At 34.2% G+C, this 23,328-nt stretch overlaps 1 protein-coding gene across 1 annotated transcript in view; it reads right to left on the bottom strand.

Moving 5' to 3' along the window:
* Positions 1–23,328, bottom strand: part of HTR2C (5-hydroxytryptamine receptor 2C) — a 123,816-nt gene that overhangs the window by 65,619 nt on the left and 34,869 nt on the right. Inside the window, exon 3 of the mRNA XM_008063020.1 lies at positions 14,646–14,846. Within this exon, the coding sequence (XP_008061211.1) occupies positions 14,646–14,846 (201 nt within the window). The remainder of the gene's footprint in view (positions 1–14,645; positions 14,847–23,328) is intronic.

The raw sequence follows: 23,328 nt of genomic DNA, 5'->3' as shown, positions 1-23,328 counted from the left end.
GAATAGACACTTCTCAAAAGAAGATATATGGGCAGCCAACAGACACATGAAAAAGTGCTCAGCCTCACTCATCTTCAGAGAAATGCAAATCAAACCCACATTGAGATACCACCTAACCCCAGTAAGAATAGCCATCATTAATAATACAAACAACAACAGATGCTGGTGAGGATGTGGAGAAAAAGGAACGCTTCTATACTGCTGGTGGGAATGCAAACTAGTGCTACCTCTTTGGAAGACAGTGTCGTGATTTCTGAAAGAATTAGAAATTGACCTTCCATATGACCCAGCAATACCCTCATTGGGAATATACCCAGGGGAACTCAAATCATTCTACAAAAAAGATACCTGCACACGTATGTTTGTTGCAGCTCTATTCACAATCATAAATGGAACCAACCATCGAAGTTGGGCTGGATAAAGAAAATGTGGTACGTATACACAGTGGAATATTATGCAGCCATAAACAAAGACAAATATATGGACTTTGCAGCAACTTGGATGGATTTGGAGTCTATTATACTCGGTGATCTATCACAGAAACAAAGAATAGAGTACCATATGTTCTCACTCATAAGTGAATCTTGAACAATTATAATGCTATAAGAAAGCGTTTGGCAGTAATGGGAAACTGTCAGGGGAGGGAGGGTGGGATTGGCAGTTAAGGGAGGGGGGGCATACCTCATCAACAAGAGTACCTGCATAATCAATGTTTGTATACGTAACCCTGAATTGTACCCCACATCTTTGTAACAAAAAAAATAAAAATGAATTAAAAAAGAAGATAGTGCTGGGAATATTGGCTAAATATATGCACTATATATAAAAATTAACTCAAGATGGATTATCCACTTAAATGTAAGACCTCAGACTAAAAATTCCAGAAGAAAGAAAGAAAACATAGGAAACACTCTTCTAGACATCAGCCTAGGCAATGAACTCATGACAATGACTTCAAAAGCAAAAGGCAAAATTGACAAGCGAACCTAATCAAATTCAAGAGCTTCTGCACAACAAAAGAAGCTATCAACTGAGTTAACAGACAACCTACAGAATGGGAGAAAATATTTGCAAACTATGCATCCAACAAATGTCTAATATACGGAATCTACAAAAAACTCAAATGAATCAACAGGAGAAAACTAATAACCCTACTAAAAAGTGGGCAAATGGCATGAGCAGACAGTTCTCAAAGGAAGACATACAAGCGGTGAGCAAACATGAAAAAATGTTCAACATCGCTAGTCGTCGCTACTGCAACATCACTAATGAGATATCATCTGACAACCGTCAAGATGACTTTTATTGAAAAGTTAAAAAAAAAAAACAGATGTTGACGAGGATACAGAAAAGGGAATGCTCCTATGCTATTGGTGGGAATGTTACTGTTAATTCAATAGGAGTTATATTAATCCCTGTGGAAAGCAGTTTGGAGAATTTTCAAAGAACTAAAAATAGATTGGCCGCTTAACCCAACAATTCCACTACATTAATTCCCTTACAGATGAACTTTCAAGTTGCAAACTTTCAAAGATGTGAACATGTATTTGCATGTTCAACTTTGTAAGTTAATTCACGTGTCTGGTATACTTTTCTTTTTTCTTTTTTTTTTTTTGAGTTGGAGTCTCACTCTGTCGCCCAGACTGGAGTGCCCCCGGTCATTGCAACCTCGACCTTCCAAGTAGCTGGAACTACAGGCATGCGCTACCATGCCTGGCTAATTTTTGATTTATTATAGAGATGAGGTCTCGCCAAGTTGCCCAGGCAGATCTCAAACCCGCGGAATCAGGCAATTCACTCACCTCAGCCTCTCAAAGGCGCGGGATTACAGGCTGAGCCACCGAGCTGGCTTGGTGTACTTTTTAAGGTACTGTACTGGCAAGGTTAAAAATGTTTTATTTTTTGTGTTTATTTGTTTTTTATGTACCATTTGTGTGAAAACCTACTACAGTACAGTACTATTATAGCCTATTGTGTTAGTTGGGTACCTAGGCTAACTTTGTTGGACTTACAAAAAAATTAGACTTACGAACACATTCTTGGAAAGAAACACATTTGTATGTAGGGGACTTACAGTACCAGGTATATACCCAAAGGAGTACAAATCAATCTACCAAACAGACACCTGCAAGTGCACGTTTATCACAGCACGATAACAAAAAACATGGAATCAACCTAGGTGCCCTCGGTGGTGGAATTGAAAGGAAAATGTGGTCCATATACACTATGGAATATTATACAGCCATATAACAAAGAAAATCAGTCCTTTGCAGTAACACGGAGGCAACTAGAGACCATCATCCTGAGCAAATTATCACAGAAACAGAAAACTGAATACCATATGTTCTCCCTAGTAAGCAAGAGTTAAAGCCTGTACACACATGGGCACGAGAATGGAAACAATAGAAACTGGGGCAATCCAAAATGGTGGTGGAAGAGAAACAGGGCAAGGTCTGAAAACTAGCCACTGGGTACCATGTCTACCACCCGGATGACAGGTTCAATAGCAGCCCAAGTGTCATCATCTCACAATATTCCTATATAACAAATGTGCACATGTGCCTTCTGAATCAAAGTAGATAAATAAAGAATGAAAGAATACAATGACATAGGAAAAAGAAAGACCCCCATTTGCATGTATTATTCATACATGCAAAATTGTTTAGAATTTGAAAATTTATACAATCTACCATGCTAGCAGAATATAAAAGGAAAGAAATCCTATGATCATCCCAGTAGAAGTAAAAAAAGAAAAGAATTTGAGAAAACTCACATCCAATTATAATAAAAAATTTCAGCAAATAGAGACTAAAAGGGAAATTTCTTAATCTGATAAAAGGTATTTCACAAACCTATAACTAAGAAACATCATTCTTAATATTAAAATATTTAACTTTTCTACTCACTCAGAAATAAGAAAAAACATCTACTACCTTCGCTTTTATTAAGAACTATTTTATAAGTCCTCTCAGTGCAATAAAGCAAGAACAACATATTTTTTAAAGCTTTGATATAAAGAAAGAAGAAACAAATATGTCATCATTCATAAGTGACTTCACTAAAAATGATATAGAAAATGCCAATGAATCTGTTAAAAAAACTCTTGGAAAGGCTATGTGAAATTTTGCCATTTGATACATAAATACCAAATGTATTTCCTTTTATATGTTAAAAACCAAGTGGAAATAAACTTTTTTTTTTTGAGGTGGAGTCTCGCTCTGTCGCCCAGACTGGAGTGCAATGGCACGCTCCCGGCCACTGCAGCTTCGACCTGTTGGGCTCTGGTGATCCTTCCGCCTCAACCTTCCAAGTAGCTGGAACTAAAGGCGCGGGCTACCACGCCTGGCTAATTTTTGATTTATTGTAGAGACGAGGTCCCTCCAAGTTGCCCAGGTGGGTCTCGAACCCGCAGGCTCAGGCAATCCAGTCACCTCAGACTCCCAAAGCGCTGGGATTACAGGCTGAGTCATGGAGCCCAACCAGAAATAAACTTTTTTTAAAAAGTAATACTATTTAAAATAGTATCATGGAAAATTAAATGCCTAGAGATAAATCTCACAAAGATGTACAAGACCTTTAAATCGAAAACTATAAAAATATTGCAGAGCTATTAAAGGAGGCTTAAATAAATAGTGGAATACTTACACGTACATATGTATGTGAATTGGAAGCCATAGTATTAAAACTAATTCTCACTAAACTGTTTTATAGATTCAATGCAATCCTGATTTTTAAAACAACAGCACATTTTATTTTGGAAATTGATGAGCTAATTTAAGTTTTATATGAAAACGAAAAGGCCTTAGGATAGCCTGGACAATTTTGAGGAACAACACAGTTGAGAGACTTACTCCACTTGAGGGCAAGACTTAGTATAAAGCTATAATAATTAGGGTATTATGATACTAGGACAGGGACAGAATATTAGATGAATAGAACAGAACTTATAGCCTAGTGGAAACAACAAACATAAGGTAACCTGGCTTATGAGAATGATTCCATTCTACTTCTGTGGACAAGAATATTATTTTCAATAGATGGTGCTGAGCCAGTTGTATATCCATATAAGGAAGAGAAAATCCAAGTTCTAGCTCACATCATATATAAAATTAAGTTGACATGGCTCCAAGACCTAAATGTAAAAGCTAAGATCATCAAGCTTTTAAGAAAAGACAAAGCAAAAACAAAAACAGAGATTATCCTTTTGAACTCTGCAAAGGAAAAACTGTCATAAACTGGATACAAAAATCACTGATTATTAACGAGAACACTGACGAATTAAACTTCATTAAGCAAGTGAAAACCAACCACAGATTGGAAGAAAATATTTTCAATATTCATATCTGACAAAGGACTCATATCTAGAACATATGAAGAATTCTAGAAATCAATAAAAAATAGCTAAATTTAAAATAGGCAAATGGCTAGGAAAGATTCATCACAAGGGGACATCTATATGTTGAAAAAAACATAAAGAAAACCCCTCTACATTATGAGTCAGTAAAGAATTAAAAATTAATACTAAAATGAGATGTAACAACACACATACCAGAACACATTTATTTGAACCAGGGTTTGGGAACCTATAGCTCAAATTTTGCCTGTAGCCTATTTTTGTATGGAACATGAGTTACTTTACATTTTCAAAGGATTGTTAAAAATATATGCAATAGAAATAATGCATGGCTCACAAAACCTAAAATATTTACTATCTGACTCTTAAAAATGTATTATATTGCCCCCCAACTGACAACATTAATTTTTGACAAAAATGTTATTTTTTCTTACATGTTATGCATATCTTACATTTTGATATTGTTAATGGTTTTGTGACTTGATACGGTTTTGAAAAATCTTTGACAGTACATACTCAAAAGAAGTCTGATTTTCAGAGTTCTCTTTGGGGTATATTCATAACAGAAATGAGTGCTTATATCCAACAAAAATATGGACACTCATGTTCATTGCAACTTTATTTGAAACATCCAAACACTGAAAGCAAATAAAATGTTTATCAACAGTAAGAAGGCAAATTCATTTGTGTGTGTGTGTGTGTGTGTGTGCGCGTGTGTGTGTGTGTGTATGAACACAACACAACAGTGAAAAAGAACCAACTATTGACAAATGCAAAAACATGGATGAATAATACAGATCTAGGATTGATGAAAAGAAAGTCAGACTCAAGAGAGCACATGAAAGAGTACATATTATATGATCCAAATCATGCAAAACCAATCTGTGGTTATATGAGTCATAATAGCAGTTACCCATGAAGGATTACTGACAGGAAAGGAGCAACAGATAGTCCTCTGGATATTTGGAACATTCTATATATGCTTCTGAGTGTTAATTACAGAGGAGTATACATTTGCAAAAGTTCATCAAGCCATACACTTAAGCTTTGTGCACTTTATTGTATATATTATACTTAAATATTTTTTAAGGTGAAAAGTTCATAGATAACTTGAATTCTATTCACAGAGATCTAAGGTTAGAACTACTGATCTAAGATTAAAATGATATTTAGAATGTTGTTAGAAAACAAAATACAAAAGGTTTGCTGAGGTCATGGGTTGAATTTGTGAACTATGGTTGTTAATGAGTCATGAGGTGGACAAAATTCCTTTAGGCAACGTCTTATTGGGTGTCTAAATCACCAATATGGTAGAGAATTGTGTGTAGCAACACAAAATGGGCATGACTAAAAGAAAAAGGTGAGCCAAGATGCAAAGGCAAGATAATTAGGAAAGCAAACAAAATATCAAGAAAACACAGAGAAAATGATAGAAAAGCAATGTTTGAAGAAATTATCTAAATAATTGGACATGGAGATTTGGAGAAGACTCTTCAATTCCTGTTGTATGTGTGTACTCTGAACGCTTAAGGAAGTGAAGAAATGCTTTGGATATGTTGAGAACCATCTCTTTCACAGAGAGAGAGAAAACAGAAAAAGTGTGGATGCATACATGATTAACAATAAAGGCCTAAACTAAGAAAGTAACTGAGGGAATGAGAGACTAGAATGTGAGAATAGGAGAAATATTAAGGACAGGTTGTGTTGATTGGCTATAGGGGAGAAAGAGAAGGCATCTAAATTGATTCTTTGGATAAATGGAAAATGCTGTTGCTGATCACCTGAAAGATAAAAATGTATGAGGAGGAAAAATGGAAATGGAAGAAAGGTGAAGAGTACAATCTTGGGGAGATGACACGAGATATGTCTAACATCTATCTCTATATTCCTGTACAGCTTAAGCTATAGATCTGAATACAGTACGGATACAAATAAATAGAAATGTTTATTCAAGAGTCCTTAGTAGATAGATTTTAGCTATTTCTGTGGATGAGGCAAGTCAGGAAAACGGTATATAGGATTGGAAAGAACACAATTCTGGGGAAGAATGAATGTAAAGGAGAAAGTGAAGAAAATGAGTAGTAGCAAACAGAAAGGTAGAAAAAAGAAAATCAAAGGAAAATTGTGCAATGGTTAGCAAATTAGTGAATTTTAATATAACAAAGTATAAAAAGTCAGTCATATGGTTTCTGATTCTACATTACCACTAAACTTAAACCACCACTTACTGAGTTTTACTGCAGTGTCAAGAAAAAATGACCACAGTTATCTGTAAATATCGTTAAAATAATTTCCTGTATCGAGGCCACCTATTTGTGTAAGGTTATGCATTTTTTTTACATGATTTAACCAAAGAGACCCATTGCAATAAATTAGATGCAAAAACAGGGATGATAATCTAGCTATAATTTATTAAGCTAGATGATGAAGAGCTTTGAAAAACTGTAAAACAATGCCACTCTTCTTGCTAATTAAGTTTTGGAAAATATAGCTATATTTTCATAGAACTAGTTACTTGTGTTAACATGTAATGGGTTTATTATTGCTGTTTTCAATAAAATTCATATATGAATAATTTTAAATGTTCTCAATTTTAATTTCTAATACAGTGACTATTGATAGATGTATAAAATAAAACTCTGGGATTGTCAATAATACTTGAGTATAAAGAGATCTTGCAACTGTTTGAGAATTGATTGATTAGACAATTAAGAATCACTAGTGAACTTACAGAAGACAATTTCAGTAGAATGGTAAATCTACAAAATCAATTATTATCAGATGAATTATAAACGGTAATGAGGAATATGTGAGCATCACTATAAGTTTGCCTGAGAAGTCTAGAAGACAGTGACCATAGCCAAAATTAGTATATAGATTAGATAAAGTATTTTTAAGGCAGTTGTTCATTTCTTCCTAAATTAATTTATCAATTCAAAGAGATCCCTATCTAAATATATAAGCTTTTAGAGAAGGAAAAGGAAAGTCAATGTTAAAGTTCATGCGGGAAATTAAACATTCAAGATGTCAACACAAGCTCTAAAAAAATAAGTGAGTGGGGACTAACCATATCAGATAATACAAGTTATTATAAAACCTTTATAATTAAACCAGTGTGAAATTGACACTTGAGTAGACTAGTGAAATAGAATGTAAACTTCAGAAATAGGCCCAAGTATGTAAGAATATTTAATATACTATAAAGATGGCATCTCTAATTGCGGGCAGATGGGCTTTTTAAATAAATGGCATGAGATGACAGAATAATTATTTGGAAGAAGATAAAATTGAATACATATGTCACCACATATAAGAATAAATTCCAAATGTATCAGAAGTCTAAGTGCAAAAAATGAGGAAAATATATGTGATTTATTGCCTAACCTGAATGTGAAAGGATTTGTAGTCATCTCTCAATATAGAAAAAAAGGATTTGTAGTCATCTCTCAACATAGAAAAGGAGAAAGGATTTGTAGTCATCTCTCAACATAGAAAAAAATCTGGTTGATAAAATGAACTACATAAAAATAAAATAATTTGTCATGGCAAAACATAACAAGCTATATCAAATAATAAACTGAGAAAATGTTTTCATTTATAACATGTAAAACATCTGTAATATATAAAGAGCTGCTAAAATTAAGAAATAAAAATGTAGGCAGAGTGCAATGCCTCATGCATGTAATCTCAGCATTTTGAAAGGCTGAGGCAGGAGGATTGCTTGAGTGCAGGAGTTCAAGCCCAGCCCAGGAAACATAGTGAGATCTCATCTCTACAAAAAATTTTTAAAAAAATTAGCCAGGTGGGGTGGTACACGCCTGTAGTCCCAGCTACTTGGGAGGCTGAGGCAGAAGGATCACCTGAGCCCAGGAGTTTGAGGCTGTGGTGAGTTTGATCACACCACTGCACTCCGGTCTGGGGGAAAAGAGTGAGATCCTGATGAGAGAGAGAGAGAGAGAGAGAGAGAGAGAGAGAGAGAGAGAGAGAGAGAGAGAGAGAGAGAGAAAGAAAGATGTAAAATCAAGCTAGAAAACTGAGCAAAAGGCACAGTTTTTATTAAAAAACTGCTTTAGCAATGGAATCTAAGTGATTTTCATATGTTTAATATGAAAAGAAGCTGAACTTCAGTCATAATAAAATAGATGTAAAATAAAACTACTCCGAGAGATAACATTTCTCACTCACTGGATTAGTCAAATTTAAAAAGTTTGAAAATACATTTTGTTGGCAAGGCTTTGTGGTAACAGAGGCTTTCTTGCATCGCTGGTGGGAAGGCAAACATGGTTCAGCTCTTAAATACATGTATATTTACCCTTTGATATACTTTTACCCATTTACCCAACTCCACTTCTAATAATTTATTCTGAAGATAAACTTCCAATAATATGAAACACACACACAGAAAATGAAAAAGAAAGAGTCAGACAGACAGACATGCACACATTATTATCCCTAGTAAAATTATTGGTAACTTCAAAGTATAAATACAATTAAACAAAGTATATTATAAAGTATGTTATAGCTAGAGAGTGCAGCACTAGTGAGTGTAAAATCAGGATGAATTTAGCTTTTAATTGGCATATTTAGGCCATTTACATGATAAAGTTGGATTTACATTTATCACTTGACTACGAATTGAATTGCCAGTGATTCCTAGGACATATTACCAAATGAAAAAACAAAACAAAACAAAGCATTAACTTGTATTTAGTATTTTATTTTTTGTTTAAGATAGAAAAAAACAACAATATATGTATGTGCTTGTATATATGTATTTTATAAAAATAAACTCAAGAAATATACTCTAGAAACTGATAAATGGGTTTATCAAGGAATAAAAGTGGGACTGAGACCTCTCTGGTATACTATTTGCATAGTTTTTACTTTTAGAACGTCATTTTAAGGTTTTACCTATTAAAAACAAAAGTCAACAAGGTTGGAAAAATCAATATTAAATACATACCAAAAAAAAAAATCCCTAAATGTAAACAATTGGTATCAGAACCACACAGGAGAAAAAAATTCAAACCAATCCTAGTAGTTTGAATGTGATGCTTTGACTAGTGGAAAACATTCTAAAGACAAATAAAATTGCAATGAAATTTTAAACATAGCATTTTATGTATTGGGAGTGATGTGGTTGTAGCAATTCTGAAATTAATTTGCTGCATTGTAGGATTTAGAAAATATAAACAATAAATAAATATATTGATGCTTTTGAAACCAGGTTACTTGAGGTGGGAAAAATAAGAAATTGGAAAGTAGCAGAAGAATCTTGTGTTAGCGGATTGAGATTAAAGGCATGGGCATATAAAAGCAGTGATATCCCATAAGAAATGAGCACATCTATCTTCCATATCTTGGTTTATAAATCAATTACCCACTAAAGTAGTTCCTTGTAAGAAATGATTAATTTCAGAACTGGAGCTTGGAAAGTAAAAGGTGAGCCTGATCACAAAGTAAGTGCTCAAAAAGTGAAAGGGCGTGAAAGGACTTCTCATTAGACAAATCTGAGATAATTTGAGCATCACAATAATTAAGGGCAGTAATGAATTATATATACTACACTAAATGCAAAACAATCTAGGTGTACCTGCCAATATGAATAAATAAACAACAGACAAAGAGTTGGAGAGAAAACTGTTCCTTACAGTACAATCCCAACAAATAAAGGTAGAAAGAATGATGCAGTGAGACAAATTATCATTGTATTATTTTAGCAATAAATATTTTAGGCAAGAATCATCAATGGAGTTTAAATTTACTAAGTCAAAGTTTATTGGGAAACAATTTCTTAATTTCCAAATAGATAGAGATTTTCTAGTTATTTATTTGGAAGTCTTTTCAATTGCAGTGTAAAAACATAACAGTTTATGACTTCAACCAATTGAAACGTATTGAGGATTACTTTATGGCCAACTATTTAGCCAAATTTTATAAATATTTATTGTGCCATTGATGGGAATATGTATTTTTTTATTTGTCAATGAGTTCAGGTTTGTTCATTGTCTTAATACAATCACGGAGAAAGGTGTATTAAGATCTTATGTTATTACTGTAAATTTGTCTATCTGTCCTTGTCGTTCTGTCTTTTTTTGCTTTATAAGTGTTGAGGCCATATTATTATGTACATACACAATTATTATGCTATGTCTTCCAGGTGAATTAAACTTTTTATTATTATGACATGATCTTCTTTTTCTAGAATAATTTCTTTGCCAAAAAATCTATTCTGACAAATATTAATATAGCTGCACAATTTCTCTCTTGGTTGGTGTTTAGATGAAGTACCTTTAAAAAGAATTCTTTGGGAAGCCGAGGCAAGTGGATTTTCTGATCCAATGTGTCCAATACCAGCCTGGGCAGTTTGGTGAGACCTTGCCTCTACAAAAAAAAAAAAAAAAAAAACCCCAAAACCACAAAAACAGAAAATTAGCTGGTCGTGGTAGCGCGCACCTGTAGTTCCAACTACTTGGAAGGCTGAGGCAGAAGAATTGCCGAGCCCAGCAGGTGGACGCTGGGGTGGTCGTGTGCCTGCCACTGCACTCCAACCTGGGCGACGGAGTGAGATTCCAAATCAAAAAAAAAAAAAAAAGAAAAAAATCATTTTACTTCCTTATGCTTTGTACAAGGAGGACTCAAAAAACTCTGGAATTTATTTATTAAAAATTATGTGTTAGCCGGGCTCGGTGGCTCAGCCAGTAATCCCGCACCTTTGGGAGGCTGAGGTGAGTGGATTGCCTGAGCCCACGGGTTCGACACCCGCCTGGGCAGGGAGACCTCATCTTTACAATAAATCAAAAAAAAAAAAAAAATCAGCTGGGCATGGTAGCACATGCCTGTAATTCCGGCTACTTGGAAGGCTGAGGCGGAAGGATCGCCGGAGCCCAGCAGGGCGAGGCTGCGGTGGCCGGGAGCGGCCACTGCACTCTAGTCCGGGCGACAGAGTGAGACCCCAACTCAAAAAAATATATATATGTGTGTGTGTTTATTCTTATGAGTTTAAACTTCTGTCACCTTCAAAGTATTCTCCGTTTGATGCAATACACCTATCGGGATGCCTTTTCTACTGCTCAAATCAGTTTTTGAACTCGAAAATTTTGATGCCTGTTAGTGCTTCTGCCATTTTTTGTTTTACTTCTTCCACATTAGCAAAAATGTTTCCCTTTAAGGACTTTTTTCAGCCGAGGAAACAAACACACACGAAAAAGTCGCTCAGGGTGAGATCCTGAGAGTGAGGCATGAGAGGCATGGGAGTCATGCCATTTTTGGTTAAAAAACTGGCGAACACTCAGTATGGTATGGGCAGGTGCACTAGTAAATCACCTATCGTGAAATGAGCAGATGCATTGAAGAATCTCCCAGAAAAATTCACTGGAGCTTAACTCAGCCTCTTGGTACCGATGGATTCCTAGAACACTCACCTAGCAGGAGAAGCCTGTACTACAAGGGGCTCACCCTCCAAAAAATAATTGGGTTTTTTTTGGGGGGGTGCTCCCCCTAGTATATGCATCTTATAATACATAGTTGGATTATTTTTTAAAATCCTATCTCACTGTCTTAGAATATTTAGTTCATTTATGAAAGCCAAGGTGTTACTGTTTTTTTCCTTTAAAAAAATACTTAATGTCGATGCTGTCTATTTATATGCTAATGTTTTATGCATTTTAATTCCATAAATATTCTGAGCTCTAAGAGACATTATTATTGCTTTTACAGTCAATGTTTATTTATATTTAACCATACTTTACCATTTTCATTGTTCTTAATTGCTTTCTGTATCTCCAACCATCTGTGGCCATTTCCTTTGTTCTAAAAACTCCCTTTAATGTTTCCTTAAGTAGAAGTCTGTTGTTGGCATGTTCTCTCAGTTTATATTTTTGTCTGATAATGTCTTTATTTTGCCTTGATTTTTGAGGTATAATTTTGCTGAATATATAAATCTAGTTTAGCATTTATTGACATTGACACTATCTTTCCAACAATTTCTGGGTAACATATTTTCGTGTTGAGAGAACATTTATTCATCTTGTTGTTGCATTTTTAAAAATTTGTCCAACATCATTATGATGGTTCTAGATATTGATTTCTTTTTATTCATTCTGCTTGAGACTTGGTGAACTCTTTAAATGTGAGAATGTCTTTCATCAATTCTAAAAGTCGCTAGATTTCAAGTATTGCTGTTCTGTCATTCTTCTCTCTCCTTGTGGAACTTTTCTCATTTTCTACTGTGTGTCTATTGTCCTTTTATACTCCCTTCTCTGTTTTCTATCCTTTCAATTTTCCATTTTTTATTCCTTGTTGTTTCTTCTTACCAATCTTCAATAATTTCTCTCTTTAGCCATGTTTAATCTGCCACTGAGTTCTCAGTTTTTCATATTTTACTTAAGTTCCAGATTTTCTAGTTTTCCCAAGTCTTAATGTCACTCTTTATAGTTTGCAGGGTTTTTTTTTTTAATGCTTAAGTTAAACTTGTAATTTTCATGTGCACATTACAAGTAGTTGTTTAAAGTTTAGGGTTGACAATTCAACAATCTGAAGTGACTATGGGTTTATTTCTATTATCTTTTATTGTTCCTCATTTAGTTTATGTTGTATCATATCTTCTTCATATATCTGCTCATCACTGTATTTCAGTGACTACATTTGAAAATAATTCAAAGAAATAATCTGAAGCCTAAGATGATGGGCTCTTTTTTTTCTTGCTTATGCCAAGAAATTGGAAACATGAGCAATATGAAATCACTTTAATCCAACTTTAAGGTTTGTGATTTTTCTTAGTTATGCAAATGACTTGAACAAGGACCATCTGAATTCCATGTCAAGGATAATTTAATCTCAGTACATCCTTATTTCTAGTATATAGGTCTTTGGGATCTGAAAACTGAATTCAGGTTGGTTGGCCATTGCCTGACTGTATTCCTAATTTGGTCTTTCTTTGCTTATGAAATTGTGAAATGAGCTTCTCAATCTGTCAGTCATAACTTTAGGTTTGCAAATATATCATTGGCAAAAGTGAACCAAGAGTTATGGTCACTTTTCCTGGATTGCTGCTTTATCTGGATTTTACTCAAATAATGCCTCTCTATTGTATTAGCTTCTCAGTGCTTTTAGTATTTTATCAGTAACTTTTAGTCATCTTTAGTACAAGAGTCATTGAAAATTACTCAGCTTGTCATTACTAGAAGACAATACCCTCAAGATTCTAATTTAATTTATCTATGTATTTCTTTTGTAAGCAACCTTTTAGATGAACACTTTGGGATGCAGGGCTAAAATCTGTGAACCCTTGAATTTGAAAGTCAGATTGTGTATACAGATGCATTTTTTTTTTCTGAGAGAAATTTCATGACTTTTTATACTAAAGTGTCTGTACTATATACAAATAAAACAACCTACAATGGAATAATCTGAAAAGTGAAATAAATTTATTTGATCAATAAACCCAGAATCAAAATATTTAGATGATACTAGCGAAGACTGTATAAAAGTCTTGATATTGTAAATGTCACCTGATTCTTTTACAGAAATGCAAATTTGAAGAGAAATTTTTTTATGGTAATCAATGTAAGCTCTAACTGGAAGAGGAAAGAAATTGTAAAGTTCCTAAATTCTAATTGGCTACATTTCTTGACTTTGATATTAACATTGTTAAGATATTTATGAATTTCTCAAATATAAGCAGTAAATGTTCGCCTCTTTTCCTTTAAACTCCTCCAAATGCTTAAAGAAACCAGTACATGTTTCTCTCTTTGAATAACCAGAATTCAAGAAGACAATTAAAACTGAGGGGAAACATTATATTTGAGGCCTAATATCAACATAAATTTAGATATGTTCATTTCATGAAGATCATATTATTAGTTTTTCCACTGAAAAACATAAGGAATTCGAATAAAAATATTAAGGTGCATCTTAGATGCATCTTTTCTAAGATTTAAATGTTATATTTTAAAAATTTAGATTTCAATTTATATCTTTGCCATTTTCAAAGCATTTTAAATGTTTCAAACGCTTTATATCTGTGTTGCAGAATTCATTGGCATATTAATGCATAAAATAATCTAGCAGCATAAACGAAAACTATACATTTACATATTCATACACATTACTTTCCTTTCATTATTGTTAACCTAAATATCAGATAAATAGGTTAAGAATAATTACTAATTCGAAGAACCCGATTAAACGCAAACGTTACCAGTCGACGTCTGTACGTTGTTCACAGTACATAATCCGAAGTTATTGAGCATAGCCGCTGCAATTCTTATGGCCAAAAAGTTTTAATTACCTATAGAAATTGCCCAAACAATAGCAATCTTCATGATGGCCTTAGTCCGCGAATTGAAACGGCTATGCTCAATAGGATTACGTATTGCTACATACCGATCCAGCGATATAGCGCAGAGGTGCATGATGGACGCTGTTGAAAATAAAACATCTAAAGAAATCCAGACGGGGCACAAATATCTAGGAAGTGGCCAAACATAATCTGAAAGAGAACAGAAAAAAGACAAGAACATGTCATCCAAATTGTACTGACTACAGTTTTAAATTTTAGTGTATTTATTTTTTCCTTCTCAGAATCTAAACATTTTAAAGTGAAATTTATAAGCATTATTTTCCACAGTGACGATGCTACCTTCGGTGTTACATTAATTTTTATTGAGGTAAAATTTACATAACATAAAAGTAATCACTTTAAAGTGTTCAGTTGAATGGCCTTTGGTACATTCACAATATTGTGCAACCATCACCTGTCTCTAGTTCCAAAACGCTTCATCATTCCAAAAGGAAACCATGTACCCATTAAGCAGTCACTCCTTATTTTCCTCTTCCCCACCCCTGGCAATCTCTAACCTGTTTTTGTCTCTATGAATTTATCTAATTTGGATATTTCATATACATGGAATAATACAGTTTGTGACTCTTTGTGTCTGGCTTCTTTCACTTAGCATAATGTTTTTGAAGTTTATCCATTTTGTAGCATGTATCAGTACTTCATTCCTTTTTATGACCAATGTTGTGATCAATTGAGATTTTTTTTGGATGCTCTTGTAATTTAAATTGTTTTCTTCCTTTCTTTTATGGGTTGTTCATTGCTGTGTATTGACCTACAACTGAATTTTTTGTGTTGATCTTGTATCCTCAAATCTGCTGAATTCATTTACTAGATCTATTTTTGTGTGTCGGTTCTTTGGAATTCTCCATATATAAGATTATGTTGTTTGTGAATGGAAATAATTTTATTTCTTTTCCAGTTTTTCTCTTCCTTTTATTTCCTTTATTTGCCTAATTGCTCTAGATAGAATTTTTAATACAATGTTAAACACAGATCATGAAGTTGGGCATCCTGTCTTTCCCCCCCACACACACTTGATCTGGGAGGGAAATCTTTCAGTCTTTCACTATTGAGTGTATTAGTGGTGGGCTTTTCATAAATGCTCTGTCAAGAAGTTCTCTTTTATTCCTAGTTTTCTGGGTTACACAGGTCATTTTCCGGGACTGGTTTTTCCACCACTTTATCCCAGAGGTAGAGAAATATTACTCAGATGCAGAAAAGCATTTGATAAAATCCAAATTCCCTTCATGATAAAAGCCCTCAACAACCTAGGCATTCCTCAAAATAATAACTAGCTATGACAAACCCACAACCAATGTCATACTTAATGGGCAGGAGTTGAAAGCATTCCCCCTAAGACCTGGAACAAGGATTCCCATTCTCACCACCCCTATTAACATAGTACTGGAAGTCTTGGGCATATAAATCTGGAAAGAGAAAGAAATGAAAGGTATCCAGTAGGAAAATAGAAAGTTAAATTATCTTTCTTCACAGATGATATGATTCTATACCTAGAAAACCCTAAATATTTCATAAAAAGACTCCTAGACTTATAACTTCAGTGAAGTCTCAGGATACAATATCAACATTCAAAAATCAGTGGCATTTCTATACACCAACAATGTTCAAGCTGAGAACCACATCAAGAACACAATCTAGGGAGACGCCAAGATGGCCACTGTGGAGCAGCAGATCTACACTACTCTCACCTAGCAAGATTGAGAGTAAGGATTCTCCTGTGTTTAGATGGAGTTATCCAGAGCACTTTTGGATGAGTTGATCATCATGAATCCAGTAAAGGTCTCTCTGAATACACAGTCTCCAGAAAGACAGCAAGTGAAGACTCACAGGCACCCCATCTCCTGCCTTGTAAAAATTGCCCAGCAACAGGTGTGCATAGAAGAGGAAGATCTGTTCAGAGAGGAGGAGGGATCTGTGTTGTATTGGCTCACTTTCTCCCAGCAGTGCGCAAAACATCAGTTTCACATGGGAGGAAACCTGGTTAGGAAGCAATGGTGAGCACTAGTGCCCAGGTGGAATGCGGAGTGCTTTACAACACAGAAATCAATGCAAAAATAAAAAGATTCCTGAAAACAAATGAAAATGAAGACGTATCTTATCAGTATCTCTTGGATGCCATTAAGGCTGTATTAAGAGGAAAATTCATAGCATTGCACACACACATCAAAAAAACAGAAAGATCACAAGTAAAAACCCTAACATCACACCTAAGGGAGCTGGAAAGGCAAGATCACCACAATCCTAACTTCAGCAGTAGAATTCAGATCACCAAGAGAAAGTTGCAACTGCAGAGCATAGAAGACAAAACTACCATAGAAAAAATCAACAAGACAAAAAGCTGGCTCTTTGAAAGGATAAATAAAATCGATGGACTCTTAGCCAGACTGACTAAAAAAAAGAGAGAGAGAGAGAGAGAGAGAGAGAGAGAGAGAGAGAAAGCTCAGATAAATACAATCAGAAATACAAAAGGCAAAATCACAATTGACCCTGAAGAAATTCAAAAGATTATCAGAGATTACTATAAAAATCTGTTTGCAAATAAACTAGAAAACCTAGAGGAAATGGAGCACTTTCTGATATTATACAATCTCCCAAAGTTGAAACAAGAAAAAAATCAAAACTCTAAATAGACCAATAACAATCCAGGAAATTGACTCAGTCATAAATCTACCCACCATAAAAGCCCCTAGACTAGCTGACTTCCCTGCTGAATTCTATAAGACATAGAAGAAAGAACTGAAACCAATCTTACTGAAAGTTCTCCAGGCAATCAAGAAAGGGGATTAATGCTCTCCAACTTATTTTATGAAGCCAACACTATACTGATATCCAAACCTGACAAAGACCCAACAAGAAAAGATAATCACAGATTAATATCCTTGATGAACACAGATGCAAAAATCTTAAACAAGACTCTAGCAAATCGAATTCAACAACACTTCTCAAGGATCATCCACCATGACCAAGTGGACTTCATTCCTTGGATACAGGGTTGGTTCAATATATGCAAGACCATAAACATAATTCAGCACATCAACAGATGTAAAGCCAAGAACCACATGATTAGATCATTAGATGCTGAAAAAGCATTAGACAAAATCTAGCATCCCTTCTTGATTAAGTCTCTTGAACACCTATGCATAGAAGGAACATTCCTCAAAACAGTTAAGAGTCATCTTTGATAAACCTACAACCGGCATTTTGCTCAATGTGAAAAAATTGGAAGAATTTCCCCTGAGAACAGGAGCTAGACAAGGATGCCCACTCTCATCCCTCTTGTTCAACATAGTATTGGATATCCTAGGCAGAGCAATCAGGCAAAAGAAGGAAATCAAGGGTATCCAAACAGGAAAAGAGGAAATCAAGCTATCCCTCTTTGTGGATAATATGATCCTATATCTTGAAAGTCCTAGGGATCTGTCAAAAGCCTTCTCACACTGATAATCAACTTTGGCAAAATCTTGGAGTACAAAATAAATGTGCAAAAGACAGTTGCATTTCTATATATCAGCAACAAGCAGACATAGTGTCAAGTAAAAAGCACAAACCCATTCACAATAGCCACAAAAAAATGGCATCCACCTAACCAGAGAATTGAGAACTACAAAATGAGAACCACAAAATGCTGTTCAAAGAAATCAAGAATGAAACATACAAATAGAAAAGAATTCCATGTTCATGGATTGTTCAATATTTTCAAGATGGGCTTCCTACCCAAGGCAATCTACAGATTCAATACAATACACATTAAATTACCAGGATTATTTTTCTCAGACCTGGAAACAACAATACAGAGATTCATATGAAAACAAAAAATAAACATGAATAGCCAAAACAATCACCAAAAGGAACAAAGAAGAAGGTATCACACTTCCAGACTTTAAATTTTACTACAAGGTTACAGTAATGAAAACAGCTTGGCACTGGTACAAAAATAGACACGTAGACCAATGGAACAGAACAAAGATTCTGGAAGCAAAAACTTGATCTCTCAACCAATTCATTTTTGACAAAGCCACCAATAACAACCACTGAGGAAATGAGACCACATTTAGCAAAAGGTACTGGGAAAACTGGCTGGCCACATGCAGAAGAATGAAACAGGACCATTACCTATCACCATATACAAAAATCAACTCCAAATGGATCAAAGAGCTAAATTTAAAATCTCAAACTATAAGAATCCTAGACAAAAACATAGCAAACACTTTTATGCACATTGGAGTAGGCAACCAATTCTTGATCAAATCTCCAAAAGCAAATGCCATAAAAGATAAGATAGAAAAGCGGGACTTTATCAAACTGAAAAGCTTTTGCCCAGCAAAAGAAACCATCAAGAGAGTGGGGAGATAGCCCAAAGAATGGGAAAAATTTTTGCTACTTATGTATCTGACAGAGGCCAGATCCAGGAACTACAAGGAACTCAAACAAACCGAAAGGAAAAGGCAAACCGTCTTACCAAAAAGTGGGCAAAGGGTATGAATAGACACTTTTCTAAAGAAGATATACGAGCAGTCAACAGATACATGAAAAAATGCTCAGCCTCACTAATTATCAGAGAAATGCAAATCAAAACCACATGAGCTATCACCTAACTCCAGCAAGGATCGTCATCATTAATAAATCAAAAAAACAACAGATACTGGCAAGGGTATGGAGTAAAGGGAATGCTTCTACATTGTTGGTGGGAGTGTAGACTAGTTCAACCTCTGTGGAAAGCAGTGTGGCAATTCCTAAAAGAACTAAAAATTGACTTTCCATATGATCCAGCAATACCAATCCTGGGAATATACCCAGATGAGCATAATCGTTGTACAAAAAAGACACTTGCATATGCATGTTTATAGCTGCACTGTTCACAATAGCAAAAGCATGGAACCAACCTCACTGCCCATCAAAAGTGAACTAGATAAAGAAATGAAAGGTCTCTACAAAGCACTCCTTAAATATGACACAAATGAATGGAAAAATATTCTATACTCACAAATTGGAAGAATCAATATTGCCAAACTATCCATACTGCCTAAAGCTAGCTACAGATACAACTTAATCTCTATCAAATTATCTGCATCATTTTTCACAGATCTAAAAAAAATACTTAAATTTGTATGGAAGCCAAAAAGACCCCAACAAGTCAAAGCGATACTAAGCAAAAAGAACAAAGCTGGAGGCATCACATTAAAAGACTTAAACTTTACTACAAGGCAACAGTAACCAAAGCAGCATGGTACTTTTACAAAAATAGACACAGCTCAATGGAACAGAATTGAGAAACTAGGAATAAAATCATTGTCTTATAACCATCTCATCTTTGACAAGGCGACAAAAACAAACTGGGAAAAAGGACACTCTATTTAACAAATGAGAAAACTGGCTAACCATATGCAAAGGAATGAAGTTGGACTCCCTTACTTTCACCATATACAAAAATTATCTTAAGATAGATTAATGATTTAAATGTAAGACCTCAGACTATAAAAATCCTAGAAGAAAGCATAGAAAACATTCTTTTGGACATTGGCCTAGGCAATGAATTCATGACCAAGACCTCAAAAGCAAGTAGAGCAAAAACTAAAATTGATAAGTGCAATACAATAAAACTAAAGAGTTTCTAAACAGCAAAAGAAATTATCAACAGAGCAAACAGACAACCTACAGAATAGGGGAAAATATTTGCAAACTATGCATCCAATGAAGAATAATATTCAGAACCATGTCCTGAGCAAAGGACATGAACAGACATTTCTCAAAGTAAAATATACAAGCAGCCAACAGACATGAAAAAATGCTCAATCATCAGATAAACACAATCAAAACCACAGTGAGATATCATCTCATACCAGTCAGAGTGACTATTGTTAAAAAAATAAAAAAGAAAACAAAAACAAACAAACAAAAAACTCGTTGACAAGGTTGTGGAGAAAAGGGAACGTTTCTACACAGTTGATGGGAATATTAATTCTATAGGGCTTGAAAGTTAATGCAACCTCTGTGGAAGGCAGTTTGAAGATTTCTTAAATAACTAAAAATAGATTTATTAGTTTACCCAGTAATCCTACTACTGAGGATTAAATAAATCACTCTACCAAAAAGATGCTTACACTCATATATTTAGGACAACACTATTCATAATAGTGAAAACATGGGATCAGCCTAATTGCCTATCAATGATGTACTGGATAAAGAAAATGTATTACGTACATACCATGGAATAATATTTGGTTATAAAAAAGAACAAAATCATATCCTTTGCAGCAACATAGATGCGGAAGGAGACCCTCATTCTAAATACATTATCACAGAAACAGAAAACTAAGTGCAACATGTTCTCACAAGTGGGAGCTAAGTACCATCTTTAGATGGTAACAACAAACCATGGAAACTTCTAAAGAGGGGAGGAAGGGAGGGAGTAAGAATTCAAAACTCATGCACTGGATAGCATGCTCACCACCTGGGCGACAGGCTCAATAGATGTCCAAACCTCACCATTGCACAATATGCCTATGTAACAAACCTGCATATGAGACCCTTGAATCTAAAATGTATAAATACATAAGTAAATAAATAAACAGAAATGCAAATAAAAACCAAATGAGATACTACTTCATTCCCACTAGATTGGTCATAAAAACAAAAACCAAATGAGAAATACCATCTTATTGAGGATGTGGAGAAATTGGAAGCCTCATACACTGTGGGAGGTAATGTAAAATGGTGCAGCCACTGTAGAAAACAATTTGGAATTTCCTTTAAAAGTTAAACACAGAATTATCATATGAGTTAGCAATGCACTCATAGCTATAATCCTCAAAGATTTGGAACCAGATGCTCAAACAAATAGTTGTCTTTTCTAGTCTATTGATCTATGTCTTTCTTTATACCAGTACCACATGAATGTTTATAATGGCACTTTTCATGAAAGCCAAAAGTTGGAAACACCTGAAATATCCATCAACTGATGGATAAACAAGGTGTGCCACATCCATATAATGGAGCGTTCCTCAGCTATAATAAAGAGTGAACTACTAATACATAGTACAATGTGGGTAAACTTCGAAAACATTTATATGTCATATATACCTGTACACCTAGCCTGAAGGTAATTTTATGTAGCATTTTAAATAATGCTGTGTATGGAGCAAACTTTTGACTGTGTTTTAACTGACCAGTCATGCTAGGTCAGGTATGAAATTTTCCACGTGTAGCATTATGTCAGTGCCTAAAAAGTTTTGAATTTTGGAGTATTCTGAATTTTAGATTTTTGGATTAGGAATGCTATATAGTAACATAATGGAAAAAAGATGTACCATGCAAACACTAATTATAAGAATGCTGAAATTTTTATATTAATTACAGACAATAAAATAAATTTTAGATCAAGGAACATAACCAAGAATAATAGCGACCATTTTATAATTATTACAGTATCAATTAGCAAGGGAATATAACAATCCTAAACATTTATAGACCTAATGACAGGACTTCAAACTTCATGAACCAAAAAGTGGTAGAACAGAAAGAAGAAATCAAAAGTACAGTTGCAAGTATACATCAAGATTTCAATACCTCTTCCTCAGTAATTGACAGAACAAGCAGGCAGAAAATTACCAATGATAATAAAAGAACTAAACTTGACCTAATTGACATTTGTAAAACCCACCAACCAATAACAGGAGAATTCACATTCTTTTCAAGATCTCATGGAAAATTGACCAGGAAAGATCATATTCTCACTCATAAAATACACTTTAAAAGATTCAAGTGATTGCAATCATACAACGTGTGTTCTCTGGTTATAACAATTAACCTGAAAGAAAGTGACAAAAAGATCCTTTGAAAATGTCCAAATACTTGAAAATTAAACAACACATTTCTAAATAAAGCATATTCCAAAAAAGAAGGGGAAAATGATGTTAGAAAATAATTTAAACTAAATTAAAATTAAAGTAAACATATAAACATTTATATGATGGTGTCAAAGTAATACTCAAAGGAAATTTTCTAACATTAATGATTTATTTTAGAAAAGAAGACAATCTCAAATCCATGAACTAAACTTCCAAATTAAAGTCCTAGACAAAAAAGAGAAAATAAAATCCAGGTCCCAAAAGAAAGAAAATAATATATATAAAAGCAAAAAAATCAATAAAATTGAGAAAATACAATAGAAGAAATTCAATGAAATAAAATGCTGACATTTTTTGTAAAAATAAATAAAATTGATAAAATTCTAATAGACATTTTTTGTAAAATAGACATTTTTTGTAAAAATAGACATTTTTTGTAAAAATAAATAAAATTTTTTGTAAAATAGACTTTTTTTGTAAAAATAAATAAAATTGATAAAATTCAAATAGAATGACCAAGAAACAAAGGTAGAGGGTAAATATTACTCATATTAGTGAGCAAAGAGGGGACATCTTTATAGTCTCCCCAGACAATTAAGTGAATATTCTAAACAACATTATGCCCACACATTTGCATGGAATTTGGGTCTTTAGAAACCACAATATTTTAGAAACTTGCACCAAGCTGAATACTCCAGTGGAGAGTGTGTGCTGCAGAGAAAAATAAAAGGCTCTAAATACTCTGAATCCCCAACCCTGAGTCA

Source organism: Carlito syrichta, unplaced genomic scaffold (genome assembly GCF_000164805.1).
Source record: "Carlito syrichta isolate Samal-C Ts95f unplaced genomic scaffold, Tarsius_syrichta-2.0.1 Scaffold306442, whole genome shotgun sequence".
NCBI lineage: Eukaryota > Metazoa > Chordata > Mammalia > Primates > Tarsiidae > Carlito > Carlito syrichta.
The sequence above is the reverse complement of the archived record's forward strand: the minus strand, read 5'-3'. Positions and strand labels throughout refer to the sequence as shown.